At 38.8% G+C, this 23,856-nt stretch overlaps 1 protein-coding gene across 15 annotated transcripts in view; it reads right to left on the bottom strand.

Moving 5' to 3' along the window:
• Nucleotides 1-653: 653 nt before the first annotated feature.
• HDAC9 (histone deacetylase 9) overlaps nt 654-23,856 on the bottom strand; it is a 460,804-nt gene continuing 437,601 nt past the window's right edge. For all 15 annotated transcript variants that reach the window (XM_068209506.1, XM_068209496.1, XM_068209568.1 and 12 more), the window contains 3 exons: nt 21,279-21,363; nt 16,053-16,206; nt 654-7,116 (listed from right to left, as the gene is read on the bottom strand). In XM_068209506.1, the coding sequence (XP_068065607.1) occupies nt 7,077-7,116; nt 16,053-16,206; nt 21,279-21,363 (279 nt within the window). In that variant the 3' untranslated portion in view covers nt 654-7,076. The remainder of the gene's footprint in view (nt 7,117-16,052; nt 16,207-21,278; nt 21,364-23,856) is intronic.

The following is a 23,856-nucleotide window of genomic DNA, read 5'->3' on the forward strand; positions in this document are numbered from 1 at the left end:
TACTTCCCAGCCACCCTCCTCTCTGCTCAGTTTTCAAGTTCAGGTGTATGAAGGTCCACACAAAGAAGCAACTTCAATCTGTGAGCTACTTTTGACAATGTGCAAGTGATCAAAATGTGCTCACACAGCAGACACACTCCTTCCTCACTCTCCTGCTTTTGTGGGTGCCTTTCCCAAAACAGGTCTGTTCTATCAAGGTAACAGCTCTGAGTTTTACAGCAGCAGCGCTGGGGCAATACCACGACCCAGAGCATTGCTGCAGAGTGCTGGGTATTCCCCACCGCCCACAAAGTAGGGGCCTTGCAGCTTTCCAAACAGTGCAATGTACTATTTAAATTGCTTCACTGGGAGGAGAATTATGTGTTCTGCAACGCCTCAGGACAATGAGCCAAAGGAACTATAGAATATGAGCTTGGTGTTAGAGCTGGAGCTCTGCAATACTCTGCTTTGTGTGTGTCTTAGCCTGCTATGTAACATTACTTTTACATTAACATTTGTGGTTCCTTTTTTATGCACTCCAGCTTCACCATGCTTCCCCCTTTATATTTTAACAGTCAGAATCCTATGATCCAACCAGGGTGGCATGTTCAAAGCTCCACTTCTTTTTCACACTGATTAAAAAATAAAAGAGGCAAAAAAAACTCCTCAGAGTATTGAACTAGCTTACTTCAAATAGCTTTTATTAACACTAGGACAAGACTATAGCCAAAGAATGATACAAAACACAAAACAAAAGGGATTTTAACAACTTGGTTGAAGACTATTTCACGCCAATCCAATGCTCATATATCTATAATCAACAAAGTTCTGGAGCACTATATTACTTAACATTACTCATTGGATACTTGCAGATACAAAAATGTATCGGGAATAATAACAATGGTTCCTTTTACTCTTATGGAAATATTACTATTGACCTTTAAAAATGTTGCCCTTAGGGTCAGTCCCACTGATGCTTTATCCCTTAGAATCTGCTCTGCCTGGAAAGACAAATTACAGATAAACTTTCAAAACCCTAAGTAAAAGGACTGGTTTTTATAATGGAAATAGATAGCAACATCAATTTCCTACAAAAAATTAGATATTTCAGCTGTGTATCCCTGGACCAAAAAGTCAGTCTTGTAAAAACCCATGGCAGTCAGCTTGCTTTGAAAGCCTTAGTTATGACTTCACCAGGTATTGCTTTATGCTTTCCTTCTGCATTCTAACTTGGAATATTAAGCCGATCATGAAATTTAAAATAGCAGTAAACTAAGCAGCAAGAAACATGAGTATGAACCTGTTCCCCTAACACGTGACGTATACATGCTCAGGAAGCCGGTAGAATAGATCCAGCAGAGTCAATTTTCTTTCAGACAGACTTTTCTAGGAGCAGAACTGGCACTTTGTATCAGAAAAAGGTATGTGAGGGCAAGCTCAGATCTTTTACCTGGGCTTTTTATACAGTTTTGTGCGGCTGAGTGAAGAGTTTGGGTTCCTCCCCTAGCTGCCTCCCAATTACCCAAAGCCTGTTAGAGGGATTTAAGTGGTCTTTGAATCAGGACATCACATTGCTCTGCTACAGCAAATGTGCCTCTGGCCATGCAGGCGTACCATCAAAAGGGGGAATGTGTGGAGATCATGGCATAGAATTCCTCTGACCACACAGTACCAGTGCCACTGCTTGCATGCATCACTTGTCTTTAGACCATATCCACAGAAGCATGTCTTTGTCACAAATCACAGCCCTAATAAATGACAGCCCAACTCACAGTGTGTTAATTGATATCCAAAGAGCAGTATCTTTGATGGTGCAGAACAATTTATATTTTGCTGCAATCTATGCTAACATGCTGAACCACAGAGCATGGCACTGGAGCAGGATGAAGGATTGTGCAGAAGAGACATTCATCCTTTTTGGTCTTCACTTTCTGTAGTGTGTGATTTACTAGTGATTAGAACTGAGCTAGTGACAAGATCTCATGGGACAAAACCCTTTTGGATCAAGTGAAAAAATGACATTGTTAAAATCAAAATGGGTTTCTTTTGAGGTTAGACAGGAATGTAAGTTTCACAATTTCTTTTTTTAATAGTCAGCAGACAGCCAGCTAAATAGTACTCTTAAAATACTGCTGCAGTTTGGATCTGTTACAAAAATGAAGCATTTAATTGCTGCGGGAAGCGACAAAGATAAACTATTCTCATTCCCACACCAACGGCAGGGGAATCTGTCAGAAAACAGACTTTTTTCAGATGGTTACAAGGGTGTTACAAGGGTGAATTCAATTACAGGTACAAAAACAAAGCAAGTGACATTACAAAGAAAGGCCTTAAATGATAATTTAGAACCCAAACTCTTTTAAATCCAGGATAAAAAGCAAACAGCAGAAACTTGATTTAAGAGAGATGCTTTCCTGTGGCAGGTTCCACACACCACATCCTTCCTCCCCAGGTGCATATTCTGTTTTACTTCCACATGGAGTCTGTAAAAAAAATATAATGGTTCACGAAGCTCTATTGTGACCTTTAAAAATAAAACAACCATGGACTGCTATGCTTCTGGAAAGGCCACTGTTGAGGAAAAAAAATTCCCCTATCAGTCATATTATGAAGTGCCTGTGGGCAAAACATTTCTTGGGCAAATGCACAGGACACACATCAGCACACATGGTGGCTGCTGCTGCTGCTGTTGCTTAGGAGAGAAAATAGCCAAGCCAGGTTCACACCTGCATGAGTTTGGGCATGCTGTTGGGACAGTGGTGGCATTTCCCAAAGAATAAGTGCTTGCAGAGCACCTCCTTGCCCCTGCAAGCTAAGAGGAGTTAGTTGTTTTACAGCCATCAGTGCCTTTGGAAAAGTTCCCTCTAATTCTTTGTCCCAGACACATTGCCCTGAAAGTGTCCTGCTGTCTGTCTACAAAAATTAGTCAGTCTCTACATTTTTGTTCTCTACAGGACCTCTGGTGCTGGCTGCAGCAAAACCTTTCTAATATTTCATCTCCGGTTATGACTCTCAGCTTCTCAGAGAAGCTGCATTTAGATAAGACACCAACTAAAATACCACATACTCCAGAGAAGAGTTTGTTTTGCCACTTACATTCAGCCTGCAGCATGTTGTTGACTTTTTTGCAAAGTAAAGGCATAGCTATCTTTATTTGCATAACATTTTCCATTTCTTTTATGATATTTATTTAAGATAGCTTAATAATTTTACTTTTCTCAGATTCACTTACTTGAAATTAGTTGCTTCATTTGCACTGAAAGAAAAATTAGGAAGGTTAAAAAAAGGGAATAATTCTGTCATCTTTACGCTGGCAAAATTCCCATGACTTTGATTACCCACTAGACATGTTGCCTGAAAAGAGATAATATAATCAAGCTGCAAATTACATTAAAACCAAATAAGCATATGTAGAATTCCTCCACAGAGTCCAAAAATGAAATGCAAGACACTCATGAAGATTTCAGCAGTTCTGAGATTTGTTGTTCATTGCTGTTCTCATTCCAGCCCAGGTAAGAGCCTTAAGTTGGATAAAAATAATTATTTTCTTGATCTCCTGAGTCATGTCTCTTTTTAGGTTTCAGTTCGTACTATGAACTGAAGGACCTAAGAATACAAGAAAAGTATGAAAAAAGCATAGTTATACAAGAAAAGCTCAACTGAGCTTAATACTTTGTTCCTAATGCTAGAGAAGAAAATGAACTGGAGCAAGCATGTTACTGGGAGTAGCTGTTGAGGCATCTCTCTTTCTGGTGGTTGGTGACTGGTGCAGGGGCAGAGTGCAAATTACTTCAGGATTCCCCCATGAGGCAAACATTTGCTGCCAATGGCAATGGCAGCCTGGGGTGGAGGTATTGTGGGATGTCCTTCTGCCTGCCTGCAGCCCTCCCACCACCAGGACCAGGCAGAGGGTCACCCTGGCTCTGAGTGCTCCCTGCTGCCTCCTCAGCTTCACCTTCCCCATGGAATCACACACAGAAACCACCCTTATCCCATCTTGTTTATGCATTTCAGCTCAGTTTTAGATGTAATCTAAACTCAGACATATTTTGGCAGCCAACTTGAAATAACTGGGACTGAATTTTCAGAGTTGTCAATCTCTCTAGCCTAGTGGGAAAGGTCTGTGGGAGACAGGCGACTTTGATGTCTCCTCAAAAAGTGGATTTTTTACATTTGAAGTACACAATTCACGCATCTTTCTGAAACTTTTGCAATCTGTTGTTGAATCCAGTTAAAACTGGGCATTTTTAAGAGTGTCTATGTGAATATTTCTCTAGAACTATGACTAAAATTGCTGGAAAATATTTTAACTCCAGTCCATGGGGAGCTATTGACAGTAATAAAAAATACTGTGAGAAGAAAACAGGAGCAAGTGAAACTGCCCTCTCAGAAAGCCCAGGTCTGCTTTGAAGGAAGTGTTGATATTCACCATAAGCCTCAATCATTTCCCAGAGGGCAGCAAGATGCCTAGGAATGACATAATCAAAAAGCAATGGCATTCTTGACTTAAAGGGGAAAAGAAAAGCAGGGCCTGATCCATCTCCCACCAAAATCAAAGAGGACTTTGCTGTTGACTTCAGTCAGAACAGAGTTCTGGACACAATCTGTGTGCAGTTTATTAGCACACTTGTTTATCCAAATGATCCTAACTTCAACCAGCAGCATGTCTAGATATCTGCCAGGGACTACATCTGTACAAATGTATACGTGTGAGTTTATAATGTGGTTTAATTCAAATTATTCTGGCATTTTAAAAGCATTTCCAGCTAAAAAAGACAGCTTTAGCTGATTTGCACCCCAGAAGACATACTTTGATTGGAAAAGCTTGTAACTCACATTTCAGGTTGCAATTCATATACAAGTTCATGCAAACTAAGGACACAAACAGATTTTAGGGTTAATTTTAAAACAATGTCACTATGCACTCAATTAAAATTTTGCAGTCATGATTTCAAAATGTGAAAAGCTCTACAAATTACTCAACTCATCAGCTATAGCCCTTGGTTTCCTTGAAGGGAAGTTTCTTTGATGACCATAACAAAATTGCAGTAAATGGCAAGTAAGATTGCCATCAGGAGTCTGCTGAAAATGCATGAGGAACTCCTGATTGCTTTAGTCATGTGAACAACCCCTTCAGAACAGCCCAGAGTCAGGCAAGGTGGCTTATACCAGGAGTTAATTTAGCCTGATGGGACTCTTTGCATTACTAAAACGAGCATGGTTTTGGCTTGTAAATGGGGGGTAGAATTTTATTTCACTTTCTGAGGGCCAGAATTTTATTTCCTTTTCTAAGGGGCATACATTCATTTCAGAGTAAACTTTTCAGAATAAAAGTTTACTCCACTTTATAGGAAATGACATCCCTTTTTTTAGATTTCCCTTTTCAAAGCATGCCTCAGATTTCTAACTTGTAGTGGAGAGCTTTGGTATAAGTAATAAAAGTCTTTAAAATTAAAATGCTAATCGTAAACAAACCCAAATGCATGAAAGATATAGTCTGACTGTATAACAAAAGAGAATTATATAATTCTATTTGAGTGAAATCTTTCATCTTTGATTTACAGGTTTGAGTCTGCCTATAACTGAAACCATATTGTTCCATATCTTTCATATCATGGCCTTCCCCAAAATCTTGTTTTAATTAAGGTTCCTTTCAGATTTCAGAATAAAAAGCATGACAGTCTTCACTTATGGCTTTAATATATATCCTTTTTTTTTTTCATTTTTGAATTTGGCAAATATATAAAAAATGAATATCACTTGCTTTTAAAAGCTGAGCAAGCTATCAAATACTGCAAGCTGAATACTTCAAGGTATCTCCTGGGGTTCATTAGGTGAGAAGGTTGTAAACAAAATAAAAGTTACTGTAACAGAGTTTTGTTCATTTGAAGTACTCTTACATACATGCCCCATCTCTCTCTCTCTCTCTGACAGTAAGGCAACACGTGTAACAGTTTAAGCGTTCATTTTCAGCTAAAGGCACAACTCTATGTTACGTTCTCAAACATGGAATTAAACTGCTAAAGTCACATTGCAGGGAGATCTTGCTGCACTTCGGGGATCTTAAATAAAGCCTAAACCCTTTGAAGCTTCTTAAGCAACATCAGTTCTCTTGGTGCAGGACTACATAAAAGAATCAGTTTTTATTCACAACACGACCTGTAAAAAACACTGCCACACAACCTCCACAGAAACACCTGAGCTTCAAATGAGCTGCACGCAGTTACTGGAGGTTGCTGCTTTGGAGTCAGAACGCAGAAACATTTCAGAACGAACTAAAAACACATTTGAAAAACTATCCATACTTGATCTCTGCTGCACATATGGTGAGCGCTACTGTCAACTACAGAGGGTACAGCACTTTTTCTTAAAGGCAAAAGATAATTTTAGAGAATCGTGTTTTTATGATAGAAAAGATTACATGAAATGGGGAGGGATGGCCAGGAATAGGGAAGAGAAAATAAAGCACCACCAAGCACAGTACTTCAGGGTATTTATAGTACAATAAGAAGTGCTTTCCCTTTAGCTAAAATCTCTCATCATAATTTAAATGCTTTTCACTTATTCAGCTATGAATTCATTACAGGAGGTTAAAAAATGGCACATAAAATAAGGGTGGGTTTTTTTCCTTCATTGCACGGAGCAAAGAACACAAATTCTATTAACAATTTAACACGGTATGAAAAAAATTATCCAGTAAAAAGTGTCAGAAAGTGATTCACGGAGTTCACAGAGTATGTTGCTGGCCGTTGCATTTCTCATATCTATAATCTATCATGTAGAATTTTGCAATACTCTATTTCACAATTTGCGTTGGTGAGTGGGTCAAACAGCATTAAAAAAGCATGCTCTGGGCTCTTTCTCTCAAGTCCGTTTTACTGTAACTCTAGAATTGTGTCAGTTACATTTAAGGAATCTTTCAGGCTCTTTCAAGTCCATCCAAAGAACAAGTGAAGCTGCTACTCCGAGTTTTGTGCCCAGTGTTTATGTTCCATCTGATCTGTGCCACCCAAGAAGCAGACAAGACATGTCTGAGGGTGCTTTGGGGGATACACAATGATGTCACCCACAGGAAATATCAGGGAGGACTTGGCACTTCACAAGGCTGGCTCTTCTTCCATGGGCTCACCAGCAGCTCTGTAAAAATAAACAGGCAATCAGAATACGGCACAAGAGTACACAATGACATTGTAGATTTCCATGCATAATCAAAGCTGATTTTTCAGCTCTCTCAGATGTTTATTTGTGTTATTCAGCTATCCATAAATAGAGTTTCTTTCCTAGGAAGTATAAACAAATGTCAAGTGGAAAAACATTTTAGATCCAAGCAATCACCGACAATGTTCCTGTTTATATTAAAATATGTCAGAATATTTTATAACATTTTGTCCAGAAATGTACATGCTTTGTGTCAACAGAATCAAATAATTTAATGAAAAAAATAGCTGTGAGACTTTTATTTTACAAGCTTTTGCAACTAAAATACATGCATTTATTTTTTTCAAGCAGGCCCACACCATTAAAGCAAAATTGTTCACTAGTAGCCAAGTAGTGTTCCCTCTGAGATTCTTCTCCAGTCCCCTAGTTTTTGATTTTGTGTTTTCATAAACACATTGCCTGCCTGCCTGCAACTTTTGAGACTAAATCCTGAACCTGATCAGCAGATTGCTATCAAAGAAAAGGGATCTAATAATTATATCAAATCAGATTATATCTATACTATGGAAACCTTTGGAAAATTATTAGTTTAGGCAAGATGAGCTCTCTAAGACAACCAATAAGAAAATTATGAGGACACATATGATGAGCTGATGTCAAGTCTTGCAATTCCTCGTATCTGACAAGCTACCGCACCCGAGGAATATGATGGCAATTATAAAACGGGATGCTTCTGAGCTCATGGAGAGACTTTACAATTGGAGGGCAAAGAATTTGTACAGAAACCATTTTTCATCTCAGTCTGTCAGCCTTAAGAACTACTTTAAAATAGTAACTTCAAGCAATTTTGAAATCAGGGAATAAAAGTAAATGTAAATTAATAAATGAGATGTTTACCAGTTAATTCTTGTAAGCAAGTATAATAACTGGCTTCAGTAAAACATTCCTCCATTCCTCAGAAAGTACAAATTCATGAGATCCCATGGAAAAAAATAATTAATGGGGGCTTGCTTGGGCTTTGATAGTTTATTCAGCAAGGAAGCCAGAGAATTTTAAATGAGTCTGGAACTTATTAAAGTTTTTCCCAATGAAAAAATCAGCAGTATGTCTTTAAATTATTTTATACAGGTCATTCCTTTCTGATTTGGAATGAATTTGGAAGTATGTTGAAAAATATGTCAGGTGAATGACATGTGAAAAATATGATCTTTTTCAGACTAATCACTTTCCAAAGGGTATAGACTCTAAAAGTTCTATAAATCTCAAATCTTTAGTTCCTCACCACGTGGTGGAAGATGTTTCCTATGTACAGTAACCACCGCGGCTCGCTCGTTCCTGAGCAGTGAGGTGAAGCTCCCTTGCACTCCCTCTTTTCCCCCTTTTCCTTTGTTCTGGCTTGCAGTAGAGTGGCAGCCAGGGTGAGATGCAGCCCTGCCTGCTGCTGAGGTGCTCAGGTGCAATAAAAGATCACACACCAGGTGAGGAATTCATACTGATGGGGTGTGTAGCTGTTGTGCCGACCACACACTTCCACTTTCTCCAGCCACTTGTGGGAGACCTGAAAGTCCTCTGGCATAACACAGAGGGTCAATAAGCCTTTTAAACATCCAGAACCTTATGGGTCTGCCTGGTAAGAAGATAATTTGGAAGCAGATGACAGCTCAGTTTTTACGTTCTGCAAATAAGAAAAAATATGTATCAATAGATTTCAGGTGGTGATTGGCAGATCAGGAAGGAGTGAAGCTCTGGAAAACCTCTGGAAGTGAGAGTAGGGGGTTGGACTATTCATAAGAACCTAGGGAATCAGTACATGCAACAGTCTGTTCACATGTGTTTGACTTCTGGGATTGACATGCTCATGAATTTAGTACAACTGAGGATCTTATTTAGGACTGCTTTCACAGGGAATTTTTTCATGACAAAGGTGCTTCTGAGGGCCAGGAGTGGCATTTACTGATCTTGAGTGCTATATTCTAATATATTCAAATATATTCCAACAACAGGCCAAAATTCTTACCAGCCAGAGCATAAGCACCAATAATAATTTTTATATATAAGTGCCAGATGCAAGGTTCTTTTTAGGAAAGGGAGATAGAGCGCCATGGCGATCCAGTTGTTTTCTCGCAGTGTGGGTACTTCACAGTCTTCTTCAGTCTCCTTTTGAAGACTTATGTGCATGCTTTAACTTCATTTTATTAGTGTCAGAGAAGTCACTGGATTTATCCAATGGTTTATCATTAAAAGCATTTATTTTTATGAGATAACGGCTCAGGCTAGAGTCTTGTGTGAGAGCCAGTATTGTTTTGGGGCCAAAGGACAGAGAGAAAAACACTGTAAACCCCAGAGCACTGAGCAGAGAATCAATATATACCCATTCTGACAAAATCAAAAGCTGTCAAAAGAAAAATCGAGGGGCAGAGTCTGACAGGCCAAATTTGTGTTACTTCAGCTTTGTCACTGTGAGTTAGGTCAGTTCAGTCAGTCCTCCTGTAGCTGACAGGAAGTTGGCATAAAAACATAAAACAGGCAGAACCCCCATCCCACACTGTATGCTCGGAGCAGTTCCTCGAGATGCAGCTGTGAGCTCAGGTCTGATCTAAACCAATTCCATGCAGTCAGCAAATTCAGAAAGACACCAATTGAGATTGTAGTGATTATAGAACCACAACTGTGATTTTTCTCTAAGGCTTCACCGTGGCTCATTTAAACTGCAAGTTCCTAGGAGCTGAGCCCTCCTGCATTCACTTTACTTTGGTGTGCTGTGAAGAGTGCTCATCCTTAGCTCTCTGTATGTAGAATTCTGACTATGTCAGAATGAAATAATCTCTTTGCAGTTAATGCTAAAAAAAATGATGCTGTTTAAACCTTCAAACAAAATGAATAGATGAGGAAAAAATCCTACCATATGGATAAAATCTGGCAAAACATGTGACATCTTAAATATTGTTCTGTGGCAATTAAAAATAAGTGTTATTTATGAGAAAAGTTTTAGTACATCACCCAAAAAAGAAAATCTTTCTCTTACCTTACTTTTTAAATGAGCATTACAAAGAGTCCTCTTGCTAAATTATCACACACAAAAATAAAAATTCAAGGTACGTTTCTAAGGTAGAAACTGAACAAAAGATAGATTTTTCTGGTATGGTATGGCTATTTTATGCCATAATCTGTTCCTAATTTAACTCAGCTGTCTCAGGGAAGATCATTGTAATTGAAAAGTGATCCTCTGGTAGCAAAGAGTTGGAGAAAATGAGGTACATTTCTATATCACGAAGGTGATTTGGGGAGTGTCTAAAGACATTATATAAGACATCCTGAGTAAGTGTATATCCTAGTAAAAAATGGACTTAGTATGGATCAAAGAGAAAGGAACTAAAAGTAAAAAACCATCCTAGTTTAAGAGCAGAATAAGGTAACAACATATATACTCTCAAAAGAGGAAGTAACATCCAAACAAGGCAAATGAAATAAAATATAAACTCTGGCAAGTTAAATGTAAACCCTCAATGAAGCAAACTAAAAGAAAGTCTGAAAGCAACATATTAAAGGCATAAAAGCTAATAATAAAAAGATCTTTCAAAATACATCAGAGAAAATGATCAAAGCATAAAAGGAGCATCAAGGAAGGTAGACCACAAAAGCAAAATGAACTATTTATATCTGGGTTCACTAGAGATGTGTCAGTGAGATTTTATTACTTGCAGATGAACTATCCTAAACTGAATCCGTGATAGAACAAACTGATACACCAAACATTGCCAAATTTCTAAGAGCAGATGATATTTGTCCGCTAAGTTCCAGGGAAATATGATTAGGATGTTGTTAAAGAAATAGCTATTGAGCATATTCTACAGCTTAACTCAGCAAGAGGCAGAGAAGGCAAGGAAAGCAATTCCCCTTTTGGAAACCACAGGAGGTACAGTAAGCCTGTATGGCAAAATTGAAAGCAGCTACAATCAGTGATGGAATTAGTAGGCATTTAGGTAACAGTCATTTGGGTAAGAGTTAGGTCTTAACACTTATAAAGATGGCAATCCTTTCAAATTTATTAAAGGTTTCTGAAGGAAATTAGGGAAGGGGGATCAAGTGATTTTCCTCTGCAAAGAAGGTCTTCCGACAATTTTATCCAAGTGCTTAGAAGAACCCTGGTTGTTGAAAGAAGGTCCTTTCACAGATTAACAGTACATCAAAAGCCGGAATCACAGAATAATACTGGTGAATTTTCACCGTGGAGGAATTCTCCAGAGCATCTCAAAAAGAGTAGGCAGACAACAAATAGATTTAGGTGATAATGTTTGCTGATGACACCAAACTGCCAATACTACTCAGCTCTAAGGCCCATAGCAGTATTTCTGTATGGAGAAGAAGGCAAACAACACAAGCACTGAATACACAAAATGAGGGAGGACAGCTTTAACTGTTTTAACAGTGATGGCTATGACTGAGAGCTTGGAGTTAATGGTAGAGAAGCAGAAAGCCACAGAAACAAAACATCCCCAGTATTAGCTACTGTGCAAGTTCACAATGTGCCCAGGACCTGGAGTCCTGCATGCAGCTTTTACTCCATCTCAAAGAAACTACAAAAAGCACAGAGAGGAGCAAAAATCATCAAAGGTAAGAAATTAATTCCATATTAGCAGGAATACAGACTTTTGAGAAGCTCAAGCCTTTAAAACCCAATATGGGTCAAAGATTATGAGTAAGAAAAAAGGTCGTTTTCTTTATCCCAATACAAGACCTAGGGGTTTCCCAGTGATTTTATTGGTTAATAAGTAAAAGCAGGGCAATGCCTGATGAAGTTGTGGGGTTCACTACCCAAGTGCTTACCCAGAGGTGTATGCTGGTTCAAAAAGGTTTTGAAAAGTTTATGCCTGTGTATGTATCCTTAAGGCTTTTACACAGCATGGGTCAGAGCAGTTATGATCTATCAACTCACCAGGGCAAGGCTGGCTCTCAGCCTCCTCTACTCCTCGTTCTCTTCCTTAGGAACCCACCATCAAAGGATGATAAGGTGAGCAAGATAAGGGTTAAGCTGACCTGGGAAAGCTGTTCTGCAGCTCCTGAGCCTGGAGAGAATTGTAAGTCCTGTGGGGTATGGCCAGGTATGTGCTGTGTACTCAGCAGAGCTGAGGTAGATATCCAAACAGTGAAATGCCAAGTGAAGCTTTATGAGTTGATAGACAAATAGGGCAAGTGACCCTAAATGGTAGCTAGCTGTACCCCATGATTCAGCCATTTGCTCTAGTATATAATATAATGCAATTTGACTGAAACTGCAACTGGTAGCTCTGTAACACTAAGAATAAATATTATACTTTGTTTTCATTTCCATTTGAGTAAAATCTATGCTCAGCTGAACCAGAGCCATAAAGTCAAATTCTGATTAATGTCATTCTCAAGATTTACTGCTTCCTGTAAAAATAGTAAGTGCAAAAGATCTCCCTCCACACCCTTTTCATTTTCCATTTTAAGAAGAAACATACAGAAGCTCCAAGGTATCAGGGACAGTAGCGTACTGAATATTTCACAGCATGATTTCTGAAACAGATGTCTGGCCAAAGCAAAATTCTAATCAGCTAAATCTGTATCTCACATAGGGAATAAACAGTTATCAACACACAAAAGTTCTGGTAGTTAGAAATGTTTTATTGGGCATGCCTGTTCCTCTAATTGCACCTCTATTTATATCCCCCTTAGCACCATACATGTTTCCTATCCTATCCACAAACTCTTTTTTCTGTATCTTTACTCTTCCAAAGGCTATAATCGAGATTCAATTGGACCTTAAGTTGCAGAGTTCTGCTTTGGTAAAATAAAACACCAAAAGCATAGCAGCTTTACATGTTTTTCTTCATTTACCCTGCCAGAGAAAATCAAGTAAAAAAATAATCGGCACTGTCACTTGAAGAAAAGAAAGAGAGAAGAAAGAAATAAAAATACTTTATATGGGCCTTAGCCAGGAGCATTTTATCCATCAGTGGTAAATGAGTCAGATATGAGTTGGCCAGGAAAAGAAATGCTTTGCCCAAAATCTGAGTTTAAAGTGAGTCATCTCACTCCAACACCAATATATCCTCCAACATGACTGGCCAGAGTTTCCCACAAAGAGACTCTTGCTGCTGCTCTTCATCTGGAGGCCTGACCATCCAGAGCTGAAGTCAACAGGATCTCTGCCATAGAACCAGTGAAACAGGCTTAGAGTTGCAGGCCAGAACTATCAGCCTGCTGACCGTGGTGGGAATTAAGAGGAAGCAAATTGACTCGTGGTGTAAGGAAGGAACCTTTCAGGCTGCCCTGTCAGCCATGCGCTTCCTGTTCTGCTCCCATCCTACCTGTCACAAGCAACTTTCCCAAATGAGCACTCAGTGCAAAAACTTGCAACAGATCTTCAGAAGGTGACCCCATCCATACCAATAGGAGGAAGGGAACACCTCCTTACAGAGCTTAAGACCCCACATGACTCCTCACATCCCTGCTGCCCTCTGTTTGCTGTAGGAAGTGGCTGGAGAAGGGGCATTGCATACATGGTCCTTTATTACAACAAACATTGAAAAACATGAAAAAACAAAGCTGAACTCATCTCTACATTACTGCTGTTTGTGTTGGTGTGTACCTATGACATGGATGGTGTGCTTATGTGAAATGAAGTAAATTATATAGAACCCAAAGCATGCCATATCACAGACTCACTCCCTGGACATTCCATGATGGATTTTCATTCACACTCAAAGTGCAGGAGCTCCTCTCAGGTTCCCTCACAGCTGAGGACCCTCAAAATCCAACTTTCAGGGGGATTACTTTTGATTCCGTATTGTTCCTTACATTCAGGAAGAAAACAAAGACAATGATGCTCAGAGGCCTCAGAAAACCTAACTATCAATTTTGGTCTAGTGGGACAGCATTTTTCTTGTGCTGTCACTCTCTAATGGCAACTTGGCTTCATGTGACTTCTTTGAGGGTTACAAGTGTAGAAAGAGATTTCAGGACGCATGCGTGCGTAGGCTTTTTTTCTGTGTGCTGCTGACAAGAGTCCAGAACTGATGAAGTGTAATGAATCTGGCAGCCACATGAATTCCACTTGTGCACATTTCAGTACATCCATTTTTGCCATGTTTCTCAGCACTGCCCTGAAATTCTGTTTTCAGAATGGGTGGAAACTGTCACAGGTTATCAGTTGGTAGGTAATAAGTACAGTAATTAAGTGCAGCGTTAGTTAAAGGGTTATTTTGTTCAAATCATGTAGGAGTAACAGTTGCTCTTGGTAGTCATAGTTTTGCGTGGAGGCACATAGCAAATACAATTTTTGGTTATTTTCAGCAATGTAAGAATACACAAAATTAACCATGCCCTTTTCCGGACAATTTATAGCTTAAATTTTCTTCACTGCATTATTTCCAATACTTAACTAAAATTAATTATATTTCAGAGCTATGCACACACAAGTGGGAATTTTTCTGTCCCTAGCTAGCAGAAGTGTCTTGTAACTGTTGGAAACTTATATGAAAAACAACATTATTCCTTAGTTGAGCACTGATTACCACAGTCACAAATCTAAAATATATCTGGTGCTCATCATAGATTCTTCTCTAAGATTTAATGAAGTTGTCTGCAATAATCCCAGCACAAGAATAGCCATGGCATATTAAAATATAATTACAATTGGAAAGGTAATTATGAAGATACTGTGAACTTTACTAGCTAGCTCTACTCCCTGTGTGTCCCTTTGAGCCGTGCCTCAATTCTTTTGACAGATGAGTATTGCCACTGTTACGAGGGATCTTCACTGCCAAACACATCCATAGCTTTGTGCTTTGCACTATTCCCCTGGGTGCCTATCAGTTCAGTTCTGATTAAAAGACACAACACGGGAGGAAAGAACTGAAGCAACTGAGAAGCAGTCATAATGTAGGAGCCATGGATCTTTCTGGCTCCACTCCCAACACTGCCGTCCCTACCCACAGCTCCCTCTTTTCTCTACTGCTGTTCCACAGACTGAGGAGCTGATGAGTCTCCTTATAAGGCTTTTCTAATCTTCCCTCCCCCCTCCCCTGTTTTCTGTGTATAATGGAATCCAAGTGGTTACACTACATTTTGTGTCTTTCTCTGCTGGCGAAGACCAGGACTGCTTGTCCTGAAAAGAAAAAAATAGGAAACTCCAAAAACTTCTGCAGTGGGTTTTCTGATTATAGATGACACAATATTTGGTGGCTACTGTGTTTTTTTCATGTGTAATTGGCAAAACGTACAATAGCATTTACTGCATCAGTTTCTTAATTTGCAAGTTGAAAGCAATCTTCATTAATGTAAAAAGCAGATGGCAAGCTGAAAAAACCAGCATTCTCATTCTTTGCTGGTGTACCTTCATCTTAGTACATAGAAAATGTTGGCCCTAATCCTGGTCAGGATAGCTTTAAGTTTTATACTGGCATTGTTCACATTTCTTCCAGGGAAGCAACTTCTAATGCCTGTCTAATAGCACTTAATAATGATTTAAGTCCATCATTATTAAATTTATCTGACTGTTTGTTAAACGCCTTCCTAGAAAATTGAAACTAAAAGAGATTTTAAAAGCTTCTAATGAGAAGAATATGGTTGATTACACTTGACCATGTCCATTTACCTCATATGCATATTGTACTTTTTATGAAGTAGCAAGAATTAGAAATGGGAAGAAAACAAGGTTCTTGTAATAATCATGAACTTCAGTACAGATATAGAGATACCAAAGCCAAAAAACTGCTAATATCTCTGCTTCCAGTGCTAAGTGAGAGAACTGAAACCCAGGGATGAAAAATTCCAAGTATCCCAATTAGCAGGTGATTTTGAAATGCTTTTTTGAAACCCTTAGTCCTCCTTCTTCATTTTACTTGGCTGGAGGGAAAGCCTTATTGTCTGTAATAATTTCATGCACTTACCTGCTGCCTTCCTGAGGAATACACTGCTCAACATCCACTGACAGAGAGGCCATAGCTGATACTGTTTCTGTCTCCTCCCTCTCTTGCTTCTGAGACTCAGCCAGAGCACAATCCACTGGCACAGAGTATGGTTCCACTGACTTCCAGTACTTGCCTAAGGAAAACACACATAATAATTTATGGGAATTTTAGCTAGCATGGTGGTACAAGAACAGTAATCACTTAGTTCAACACTGAGTGATTATAGTTTAAAATCTCTGTGGTGTAAGCAGTACAGTTGAAATTTCAGACTGCAGTGAAGAGGTCTATTTCTGAACCTAAGAATGCCAAGTTGGAAAGTGGTTTCGTTCCAAGATCTGTGTCACACCCTTCCCCAGAAGGTAATAAACTGAAGGAGTAACACACAGTCTAATGAACATAGATTGTCAGGAAGGCTATTGGCTTTGTCTACTCAAGGTGAAGGGAGTTCAGAGCAGGGTTAATGACTAGAAGATCTGATACAGCACACAGTTGATGTAGAGACAGCAAAATGTAGAAAAATGTACATTGTTGTACAAAGTGCTCACACAGCACTGTCTTGAAAAGGAAAGAAGTCAGAAATGCCAGCTCAGACTGAAGTGGTGTTGCCAGAACAATCAGGTTTGTTAGTCCTGGATGTTCTTTCTCCTCCAACCTCAGGGCGTATACTAGAACAATAATTTAGTTAAAACTTTCATATATGAACTGGCTGTTGCTGGAAGGCTGCCAGGTATTATAAGGGATAGAGCTTTCTGGTCTGCTATGTAAAAATACAGCAGTGGATTAAAAGCATGAGTATTTTCATATTTCTGCCTGCAACAGAAGAAGCTCATCAAGCAATACAAAAAATAATGGCAAGTGACTCATCCTAAGCATATAAAACATCTGCTATAAAGAAATAGCAGCACGGCTATTAAGAAACTGTTTGATTATTGGAAACCATGAACAAGTATGAATTTACATACATATTTCTTAACAGTCCAGTAAAAAACTGAGCACTCACTAATTGCCAGGTGGATGACACCTGGGGATTAGGAGCTTTGGGAAGTCTGGAAGCTCTGGACCAGAGCTTACTCAGTGTTTAGCAAGAAGCTTTCAGCAGCTGCTGCAGAGGTTGGATCAGGGTACTTATCTGAGAATTAGGCAGAGGGTTTCAACAGCTGTGAAAGAGAGGGGATCAAGCAGGGGACCTTTCCAAGGACTAAAAGGAGGATTTTGGCAGCTGGGCAGCAGGCTGAGCTGAGGTGCTTATCCAGAGGGTAGCTGGAGGCTATGACAGCTGGGAGGCCAGGCCAGCAGTGGTGCTGCCTGTGCTGCAGAAAGGCTGCTGAAAACTCCCTCTTTGGTAACACAGCTCTCAACACAGTTTCAGACTTTTGGAAGGATGAACTTTTCCCTCCAGTGAGAAAGCAGCTGTCAATAAAGTCTGAAAATGTCTTTATTCAAAAACATCATTGCAAGATGAAAGCCCAAGCCAATCTTCAAGAACAACAAGTGAGCATGGCCGGAGTGTTTCTTTGAACTCTAATAGTGTGCACGTTTGAGTAGTTAGCAGAATCTTTAAATAACAGGGACCTTCTGGGGATAAAATGTAAAGTGTATTAAGTATCCTACAAAGTTGAGATTAAGTGTTAGGAGGTTGGCTTTGCTCCAAAAACATGAAAGACAGAGCTAAAAAGTTATGTACATAACAGTAGGCTCAATGATTGGAGCCTGGCAAATTTTATAAAAACAAGACAAAAATATTCTCTATTATTACTGTGCTCAGAGACCATATTCTCTATTCATTAAAAAATACACTAAAAACAAACAAAAAAGTTATATGAGCATTCCACAGTGTTCTCACAGATCCTATGTACAAAAGTCAGTCTTTGCAATATACACCCAATTCAAACCCTATAATTTATGAGCTAAATGTTCACAGAGTGGGTGGGGCTTTTGTTGCAGAAACAGATGTGCAAGAAAATCAAATCTGTTGGCATGGGAATAATACCCCCTCTTGCCTATAAAAGAAATGAACCCATGTTCACTGCTGGAGTTTTCAAGGGCTTTTATTCATAAAATAAAATATTAGTACCCAGCTACCACTGTGTTGCTCTCCTGCAGCAACAATAAAACAGCATCAGTGAGGATTGCTACATCACATTCGTTCATTCACACACAGGCTTGCACACCAGCTGCCCCCTGAATCCTGACTTTCTTGTAACGTTAAAACTCAGGGCCAATTCAAGGATATTAGCGGGCTCTCTGCACTCATTTAACTGCCCTTCACTCCCAAGTGATTGGTGGTGCTCTTTGTTTCACCACATTGAGAGCTGTGTTATGAGAGGGGCTTCAGCAATAGAGAGAGCAGAGTCAGGCCAGGAGGCAGGTGGCAGCCCATATACTGCAGTGGAGGGTCCTGGAGAAAGGAACTACCTGGCAGGGTGTTTGTGGGGGGAAATGTTTAAGCAGTCACAATTAGAAATATCATCCAGGTAGCAGCAGGTACCTTGTGAAAAGAGGGCTCTGTGATGCTTGTGAAAAAGCAGGTTTTGATAGGTTGATAGGTTTTTCCTTAAATCAGAAAAATGTACTTTACGAACACCTTGGGGAAGCAGAAGAGCTTTGCAAGATTCTTTTTATCCAGGATAACATTTATTTGCTGCACACTAAACAATACAGGCCTTGAACATGTGTTCAGCCAAAAGATTTCCAGGCAAAGAGTTATGGAATGGGGAGCCAATCACAGCACACAGCTGCCAAGGAGCTTTGTTGGGAGGTATGCTGTGGATTGACAATTAAAAGAAGTCAAAAAACATTGGCCTCAAGCCACTCCAATCTCTGAAAATGCCATTTCTACTGTGCTCTACTGGAATGTGAAATTCTACCAGTGCTGTTACATTCATTGAAAAGAACTTGGTGGAGCTCAAGGGAAAGAATTAAGCATACTGCTGGTTTCATTCATACAAAACTTGAGCAATCATGGATTGCAAGGAAAAAACAATGAAACTAAAACAGTCTTCTAGGTATGCTTTGGCTTTCAGCATGAAAATGTGCTTAAGCCCCCCTCAAAGATTTGTGTGAGCACTGACTATTACCAGGAAATAATAAAAGGGAATATTTCTGTCACTCCTATAGGCATTTGTAATTGCCTTTCAAAGATTTAGACATGCCTACCGTGGCTTGCTTGAAAAACAATGTTTGGGGTTGGTATTCTACTATTGAACAGGATTGTTTAGAAATAGCCTATTACATGGGTGTGGAAACTACTAATTCCAAATTTGCTACATTTTCAAAGGAGCTTTGGTTCACTGTCAATACAAAACCTTTAAAGAAATTATATTCTAGTAAGAAAAAATGGTCTCTTTGTTTCTAAATATTGTAGCTTCGAGGTTTTGCAAAAAGCACAGAGGAGGGGCTTATTTGGTATAAAATGTTGGTAATGTTCATTATGAAAGTTGGATCACAGAAACACTAATCCAATATCCAAAGGCAATGCCATGATCCAAACAAATCCAGCTTTCTCAGTACCTCTTGAGGTGCTACTCCACAGCCTGATGCTCTCCAGCCTGCCTAACTCTCTAAAATATTGAAATATTGAAAATATTGAACTAAATACTTTTCTTAGATCTAAATATGCATCACAAAGCTGCACTCAACTTTCTCAGGGTTCCTTTCTGTCATCCAAGCATATTCCTTTCTAATACTTGGTCTCTCTCCAGACAAAATGAGGTCAATATAACTTTTTAGGCAGTTGCAAAAAAAGGCAGAATGTTGTGTTTAAATAAGTCCAAACTCTGAGCAGCCTGACTAAGGTTTCAGAACAGCCCACTGGACTGCATGACTGTACCAGTTCAGCTGAAACCTAATTGTGTTAAAATCGAGTCATTCTGCAGAGCTCTGGACTGTATTATCAGATTTACACTGTATATTTCTTCCTAAATCCACAATTTCTCTCTCAACAGCCACAATTTTTGTGTATTCCTACTCTTCTGTTTGTTTCTCAATTCACCCTTTTTTTGGTTTCCGACCCATTTTCCATTACATACATGTTTTATTTCAAACAGAATTGCATTTCTTTTCTTTGTGTCTGTGGTCTGTGTGTAGCATTCTGCCCTTATTATCATTTGCAAACCTATTCTATCTTGCACAGTACATGAATCTCCTTAACCTGCTGACTTCTTCCACACCATTAAAGGATTATTAACAGGGAATTTTAACTCATGAGCTACCCAGGGACATACCACACAATACAAAGGACTTATTGGAATATATTATATACAGTTGATTTAATTAGAGCTTTTCCATATCTAGGTGTCTATGGGATATGCACGATGAATTATATACCTACAGTAAATTTTCTTTGTCACTTTGCAACTAAAATCAGATGGAGAAGTACTGCATGAACTGAATTGGGCATGGTGTCCCTTTTAAAAACTGCATTTATTTTACATAGATGAATCCCCACCACTTGTGGTTCATCTCAAATGCAGGAAAACATTTGTTATTCATTAGTTATTCTAAAGGACACAGCAAACAGTAGAAGTCAGGAAGCTCCCACTGCCTCAGTAAAATGGCAGAGACCAGAAGATTAGAGAATTTAAGGGATGTGTGCTCAGTTGGACTAAAGCAATTGATGGCATGAAGTTCTTCAGTGAGCAAATGCCCTAAAGCATCTGGGTAGTTAAGGGTTGGGGTCAAAGCCCACAAGTGAAGAAATAATGTACCCTCTGTCTCAGAAACAATAAAATAATGTATTTTTTTAACACTGTTTCATAGATCAGCGCCCATTTGGAGCTTTTTAGCTTTATCTCAAGCTCATGTGAATCTCAAAGGGAGTACCTTGTAAAGGGCTGCAAAACAGAATCTGACAAACTATTTGTTAGAGCTCTGATTTACCTGTCCCTGTCCCTCACTGACAAACATCTATTTCATTCAAGCTGCTCTGGAATGAAAAGATTTGGGAATATTCAAGAATCAGAAATGTTTAAATAATTTTAATGGATTACTTTTTCAAGGCTAAATATGTGGCAGAAACAAAGAGATGCTAAAGAAACAAAAATAAAAGCATATATATATGTATATAAATATTAGACGCAGCATGTCAATTTATACATGAATTGTTTTCCCACGCTTTTCTCTGAAACAGTAATGTCTATGACATTAATTAATAATAAAAAATGACCCCAAGCCCACTAACCCACCAACTCAAACTGAGAAACATACTTTGAATTTCAGTGGTCTTTTTTAAAGAAGCTATTGCATTCATATTGGGGATTTGGTGCACAATATCTTCCGGGAGAGGCTCCAGCTGAAAGAATAGAATAGAATAATATAAATATTCAATAATCCACAGGGACATAAAACAAACTAAAATGATCTAATCCTCAGGAAAAGCTCAGCCCAAGAACTGGTTAATATGTTGCTGGTATCAGTTCTAAATGTATAGTCATGATTTTGTTTTCTGTTTTCCAGCCATGTAATTGAATTCCAAGGGGCTTTTCTATTGGCTGCAAGACTAATCTACGGAGTCTCAGAAGCAGGTGCATGTCTGTGTATTATTCATTAAAAAATGCTAGTTATTTGTGTAATTTTTGTAGGTTCCTTACAAACCAAATTCCACTGCGTCTGTATACGCAGCTGGGCACTCCAAACAAAACCTTGCTGAAGCCACACTGGAACCAAAGTGTGCACTCTATTATCTTTATTTTTCTGTTGTTATTTCATCTAACCATCTTTCACATTTTAAAGTTAAAGGGGAAAACCACAAAACACACCTGCTTTTACTAGATTAACATTAATTTCAAATAAAGTAGTAAATAAAAAATTGGTTATGCAGATTATAAGTAAATTTCCATAAGTGAGTTTTTTACAGAATCAGCTGCATTTTAATTTCCTAGTTTTAATTGTATATTCTTTGAGTAGGACTGTACCAGCAGAAAGAAGTGTTCAGTTACTGCATACTTATTTTTGCCCTGCAGTGGATAAATATAAAAAATAAACTGTATCTTGAATGTTACCCACATCTGCTTTTTTGTCTACCCTCCACACATTTTCTCCTAGGAAAAAAGGGTAATAATTTGTTTGGGCTAAATGCTTCTCCTTGCACTGTAATAGCTATATTCTCCTTGAAATATTCTAAGAGTCATGAAACTCGTCTGCTTCCCAATGGAAACTGCCATGGCTGGGTGTGCTGGCTTGTGGCCAGAAGAGTAGCAACTGTGCCAAGGTGGACAAAAACCAGCAATATCAATACCAATCTCTCCTCTCTAAAGCTAAGGAAGTTCAACCACCATTGACAGGAGACATCTGTACTGCAGACAAAACTCCTTTCTTACGTATGCCTGGGTCTATTTTAAACTAGGTCAAGTGAAGCCCACCCAAGGAGCTTCCTTTGCAAAGTTAATAGCTCAGTAGCCATCATATACTGTCCTCCAGGTTGCTACCACTGCATCGCTACTCACCAGCTAGATAAAATCAACTTTGATCCAAGCACACACAGTGGGAAGTAACTGCAGTGTGGATACTCCCTCAGTGGTGCTATTTTAAGCAAGCTCAGCTACAAATCCCAAAACTTCTGGGATCCTGCCACTACAATCAGCAATGAATGCCTGTCAGCAATAAAGACATTGCAAGTATCACCAGTCCTTCCTTTGGAGTTTTGGTAACTATAATAAATAGGGCTGTTCATGTCATTATTTCCTTAGAAGCCCATATGGGATTGCAGCTGGAAGATTTTCTTCTGGCTAGAAACAATAGCACTATGTTTTGTTTTCACGTAGCATAAATCAGTCCATTCTGCTCAGTGATCAAGCATGCAGAGAAGAGTTAGTTGGACCTGACTGGGTCCCAGTGCTACTTGGTTAACAAAGAGGGCAAAGTGCAAAGAAAGATTGTTCCTATCTAGTATGTATTGTGGATTAGCACAAAAACAGCAATTACAATACAAATAATATTTCAGATACTTCTGCAATCCTTAAACCACATCTACTTTATCATCTTCATAGGTGGCTCTATTTGGTAGCTTTTTCAGGTGCCTGGGGGAAATGGTGTATTTACAAAAATGCCAACCAACAGATCAAGCTTTACAGATTTTAGAACAACAATCTATATAATACACTTAATAATCCATACCTTGACTTCTGCAGATAAATAGCATTTGCTTTATCACTAGTCATTTTCTCTTTAAAGTAATCAATCGATAATTTGTCCAGGAAGAATACAAAACCCTGAAGTTCTGTCTGGTCATGATGGGTGCAGGAACACATAAGGGGCAGCAAAGAGTAGTTTAAGGCTCTGTTTCATTGATTTCTGAATTCCTAAGGCTTTGATGACCAATTCACTTGCCTGAAACAGAACAAAATAGCTCCAGGCCACAGCAGTAGGAATAAAGTAAAAGGTATGGAATTGCCAGACTGTAATATGCGAAAGCTGTGTCTTGGTTTGCCCTTTGAATATAGAATTCTTTAGGCAGACCTTTTGTACTAATTATATGCAGACACTTTGTACTAATTATTAAGATGGGAACAACTGATGTAGAGACAGAGGAGGTTTTCTATTAAAAGGTGGATATTCTGTTGCACTTCATAAAGCTGGATTTTTGCAAGAGCCAAAACCCAAAAGGTTTGATTTTCCCCAATATATCAAAATCACCTCTTTATTTATCAGTATAATTATTAAAAAAACAAGAAACAAGAAGGCATTTAAATATCTAGACATATCAGGTGAGTATTCAGAAATGGCAGATGTGTTTTTAGAAATCTGAGTAAGCTGATGAATCCTTAAAAGAAGAAAAAGGGTAAAA

The sequence above is a fragment of the Anomalospiza imberbis genome, chromosome 1 (genome assembly GCF_031753505.1).
Source record: "Anomalospiza imberbis isolate Cuckoo-Finch-1a 21T00152 chromosome 1, ASM3175350v1, whole genome shotgun sequence".
Lineage (NCBI taxonomy): Eukaryota > Metazoa > Chordata > Aves > Passeriformes > Viduidae > Anomalospiza > Anomalospiza imberbis.